Below are 5,356 nucleotides of genomic sequence, written 5' to 3'. Positions count from 1 at the left end.
TAGCAAAGACAAACTGTCCAGCCAGAATAAATGTGGTAATAAATGCGGATTCATCTTGTGTAATAAGCAAAATTACACTTGAGCATAATCACACTCTAAGTCCTTATAAGTCTCGATTTTTTTCCTGCAATCGAGTTATAGATACAAGCATCAAGAGGCGGCTTGATCTTAATGATCGTGCTGGAATAAGATTGAATAAAAGTTTTAATTCTATTGTTGTTGAGGCTGATGGATATGAAAACTTAACATTTGGAGAGAAGGACGCTCGTAATTATATTGAAAAAGCCCGTCGGTTACGACTTGGTGAAGGTGACGGCGAAGCAATTTGTAATTATTTTAGAGAAATGCAAGAGAGAAATGGAAACTTTTTTTATGCCATAGATCTAGACGATGATTTTCGGCTTCGCAATGTGTTTTGGGCAGATGCTCGGAGTAGAGCGGCGTATGAATGTTTTGGAGATGTAATAACTTTCGACTCGACATATCTAACAAATAAGTACGATATGCCATTTGCTCCTTTTGTTGGTGTTAACCATCATGGACAGTCGATCTTGTTGGGGTGCGGCCTACTCTCCACTGAAGATACAGAATCGTTTGCATGGCTCTTTCGGAATTGGTTGTCATGCATGTCCGACCGTGCCCCGAAAGCAATAATCACAGATCAAGATAAAGCGATGCAAAATGCTATCGCACGTGTCTTTCCTAATACTCGGCATCGATGGTGCTTATGGCACATAACAAAAAAGATACCGAAAAAGCTAAGAAGCTATGGCGAATATCATTCGATGAAGAGCGTGATGATGGATGCTATTTATGAATCACTGACAGAAATTGAATTTGAGGAAAAATGGAAGAGAATGATAGCTTGTTATGCACTTGAAAATAATCAGTGGTTGTCAGGCCTGTACGAGGAAAGACATAAGTGGATACCAGCTTATGTGAAGGATACATTTTGGGCTGGAATGTCCACAACACAGCGTAGCGAAAGTATGAATGCATTTTTTGATGGGTATGTGAACTCGAAAACTTCATTAAAACAATTCGTTGAGCAATATGAAAGCGCAATAAAAAATAAAGCTGAAAAAGAAGCAGAATTAGACTACAAATCATTCAACTCAGTCATCCCGTGTATCAGCCGTTATGCATTTGAGAAGCAATTTCAAGATGTATACACGATTACGAAATTTAGAGAATTTCAGGTAGAGTTGAAGGAATTATTGCATTGTGAGACCTCCTTATTGTCTTCGACGGGCAAAAGAGAAAACAAGAGAGAGGGCTTACCCCAGAACTCCATCGCCGACTAGATATAGATCAGAGATCAGAGATCAGAGAGGAGGAACAAATACGCGGTGGCTGACCGCCGACCGAGAAACCGAAAGGGGAAGAGGAAGCGCTTCCGGCGCGTGGTGAAAAGCTGCTGTGGTAGGCTTTTTTTTAGGGTTTGGACTCCGGGGACTCTTTAAAATGCCCCGGAAAACAAAAAAACAAAAAAGAAAAAAGAATTGGGTAAAATGCCGTTTTGTTCCCAGACTTTTTATTTCAACGTTTGAAACTTTTAAGAGTCGTGCTACCCATACATCCCATTTAGAGGTGTAGATCCTACAACTCCTTGATCCAACGGCTGATATAAACTTGGTTAAAAAAAAAAAAAAATCAGTGTTAACCTCACTCCCACATTTTATCCCCTCACGTTTTCCCTCTTTTGCCCTAAATTTTGGCGCCAGCGTGCTAAAGAGAGAGAGAGAGGCGAGCGCGGTAGCGTGAGAGAGAGAGGCGAGCGAGCGAGGCAGCGAGCTAAAGAGAGAGATGTGAGCGAGCGAGCGACCGAGAGAGAGAGGAGAGCTCGAGCGGGAGCGGGAGCAGGGCGCGAGAGAGAGCGAGGGCATGGCGCGAGAGGGAGCGAGAGGAGTTGTGCTCTGCTAGAAACAGGGAGAACGAGAGGAAAAGAAAGAAGCGCGAAAGTGGATTCTGCGATCAAATTGGACGCGGCAAGTACGGAGGCGACAATCGAGCATGCGGCAAAATTGAACGACATGGTTTACCCCGAGCACAACGATTCGCACACTGCCACATATATAACCAGGTATGAGATGTTTAATTTTTTTAGTAAATTAAAATTTTTTAATTGTGATGAATTATTTGATTAATTTCATCACTGATTTGATGTATGATCTATATGTTAATAGATAATATATTTTTAGGGCGTAGTAGAATCTTTAGATGTCTAAATTTTGACAAATAGTTTTCCTACTCACTATTATTCTAATTTAGTATTCCAACTCTATATAATGTCTTACAGGTGAGCAATTTACTTAAATTTGTTTCGTTGAGTAATTATTTGGATTTAATATTTTTGAGATGGATGAAGAAAGAAACAGTGAGGTCAGGGATGTAAATATATCGGCACCAGAAATTGGAATGACTTTTATCAATTTTGATGCCGTTTTGAATTTCTATAAGCATTATGCACAAGAAATAGGATTTGCAGTTGTAAAGAGGTCAACAAAAATGACCGATGGCAAGGCTACATATGTAATAATCACATGCTCTCGTCATGGAAAAATGTATCGGACCGTAACGAATATTCGTCCTCGTCCATCGGTAGCAAAGACAAACTGTCCAGCCAGAATAAATGTGGTAATAAATACGGATTCATCTTGTGTAATAAGCAAAATTACACTTGAGCATAATCACACTCTAAGTCCTTATAAGTCTCGATTTTTTCCCTGCAATCGAGTTATAGATACAAGCGTCAAGAGGCGGCTTGATCTTAATGATCGTGCTGGAATAAGATTGAATAAAAGTTTTAATTCTATTGTTGTTGAGGCTGGTGGATATGAAAACTTAACATTTGGAGAGAAGGACGCTCGCAATTATATTGAAAAAGCCCGTCGGTTACGACTTGGTGAAGGTGACGGCGAAGCAATTTGTAATTATTTTAGAGAAATGCAAGAGAGAAATGGAAACTTTTTTTATGCCATAGATCTAGACGATGATTCTCGGCTTCGCAATGTGTTTTGGGCAGATGCTCGGAGTAGAGCGGCGTATGAATGTTTTGGAGATGTAATAACTTTCGACTCGACATATCTAACAAATAAGTACGATATGCCATTTGCTCCTTTTGTTGGTGTTAACCATCATGGACAGTCGATCTTGTTGGGGTGCGGCCTACTCTCCACTGAAGATACAGAATCGTTTGTATGGCTCTTTCGGAATTGGTTGTCATGCATGTCGGACCGTGCCCCGAAAGCAATAATCACNTGCCACACCCAACTCATTTGCAAGAGGTATTGACAAAATCTCGATACAATCTATATATATTGGTGGTATTAAATTGATCCTATTAACCTTTAAACAGTTACAGGAAAAGGAGATCGAGCAGGAACATGAATTGCAGCACGGTGGAAAGCAGCAGGCATTGTATTAAATGTACAGTTACAGATTTAGAATTGATCTGTGTTGAACCTCCTTGTTCGTACGTGTCGATTTATAAACAGTGAATTAACAATATTTCGTATTTTTCTTATTGCTGTTGTAGCACTGGATGTAAGATTGACAACAATGTAATGACGTGCCTATATTCCTCATATCTAGCAATATTCAATATTCTTGCTTTCTGTTTACTATATGAGTCATGTTTGTATATATTGGTGAATTTGTGTTGCATTATTATACTCAATGTATATTTATATATATTTAAAATGCTATGCATTTGATACTGCTTGTATGTATTTCGTCTTGTGATGTAAAGGTGCTGCTCTCCATTCTTGAGGTGTCTAAGTATAGTAAGTGTTAACCTCCATGATTAGACCTACTATTAGCTTATACCAATAAGAGTGACTCTGTTTTAGTGAAATTTGATTGTTCTATGTAACTGTATACCTGTGCAAGTAACCATATGTAGGTATTCCTTTAGTATACATAGCAGGTATTTATTCTGGGGCCAAATAAACTTGCAAACTATTACGGCTATTTAAATAAAATGGTGACATGTCGAGCCTTCCAAATCTGTACCTTCTTCGACTTGATGTAATGCGCAAGTACTGACAAAGGGGTAAGATTTCGTAGTCCAATGTTCTACTATATGCAAAGTTAATTATAATCAAGTATACAAAATTTATATATGCAAGTTAGCAGGTGATTGACCATTATACGTGTTGTTGAGATATCTACATTACTCAATAGCTACCTCTATGTTATAAAAAGGAATTACAGATTTAGGTGTGTGAAAATACATGTAAAGTATTGAACGGGCGAATCCAGGTACCTACCAGTGATAGCCAGCAACGGAACACTTAAAGGACGGTTCGATACATATGAAGCTTTATAGCTAGCAACAGAACACTTAACGACACTTCTATACACTTTTACAATTATGCCTTACTTTTGCACGTATGCCTTAGAATGGAATAATTTTTGAGGGGCCCGGTACATCTGTCGTGTTAATGGCCATACCCATATACCAGAGACCGATAACTCTATTTTAGAAAAAATAAGCTCTAGTATAGATTAACTGAGGTGTATCTAGAGTGATGTATGGCACACCCCTATATCTAGTAGTGATATGATCACTTTTATAATGGAGACCTGATATTTGATATTATAGCCAGAAATGGAATACTTATAAGGCTATTCGGTACACGCTAAGGCTTAGTTGGAACATCCATATATCTGCCAGTGCTAAGTAAATGTTATAAGAAAAGGTTCTAACTAGAATTTTACCAAGTTGCATCTATAGTAGTGTAGGTCACACCCATATATGTAATAGTCATATTACCACTTTTAAATTGGAGACCTGATAATTCACATTATAGCCATATATGGAACACTTATATCGCTATTCGGTACACTTTAAATCTTGGGTGGATCACCCATATATCTGACAGTGCTAAATAAGTATTATAAGAGAGCACCTATCGGGTCCGGATCCTGAAGCTCAGGTTCGGACCCTCCCTGCGTATCATGCAGAGAGGACCTACGGGGTCCGGATCCTAAAGCTCAGGTCCGGACCCTCTCTGCGTATCAGGAAATATATGGTACGGGTTCCGGATCGTGAAGCCCAGGTCCGGACCCTCCCTGTGTATCATGCATAGAGGACCAACGGTGTCCGAATTTTGATGCTCAGGTCCGGACCCTCTCTGCGTATCATGCAGATAGGACCTACGGGGTCTGGATCCTGAAGCTCAGGTCCGGACCCTCCCTGCGTATCAGGAAATATATGGTGCGGGTTCCGGATCGTGAAGCCCAGGTCCGGACCCTCTCTGCGTATCATAAGAAAGGACCTACGAGGTCCGGATCCTGAAGCTCAGGTCCGGACCTTTCCTACGTATCATGCAGAGAGGACCTACGGGGTCCG

At 40.0% G+C, this 5,356-nt stretch overlaps 1 protein-coding gene across 1 annotated transcript in view; it reads left to right on the top strand.

Moving 5' to 3' along the window:
• The window catches only part of LOC109717973 (protein FAR-RED IMPAIRED RESPONSE 1-like), a 2,743-nt gene extending 1,439 nt beyond the window's left edge, over positions 1-1,304 (top strand). Inside the window, exon 2 of the mRNA XM_020243940.1 lies at positions 4-1,304. Within this exon, the coding sequence (XP_020099529.1) occupies positions 4-1,304 (1,301 nt within the window). The remainder of the gene's footprint in view (positions 1-3) is intronic.

Source organism: Ananas comosus, linkage group 12 (genome assembly GCF_001540865.1).
Source record: "Ananas comosus cultivar F153 linkage group 12, ASM154086v1, whole genome shotgun sequence".
NCBI classification, from domain to species: Eukaryota; Viridiplantae; Streptophyta; class Magnoliopsida; order Poales; family Bromeliaceae; genus Ananas; species Ananas comosus.
Note: the sequence above shows the minus strand (reverse complement) of the source record. Positions and strands in the feature narration are given on the sequence as shown.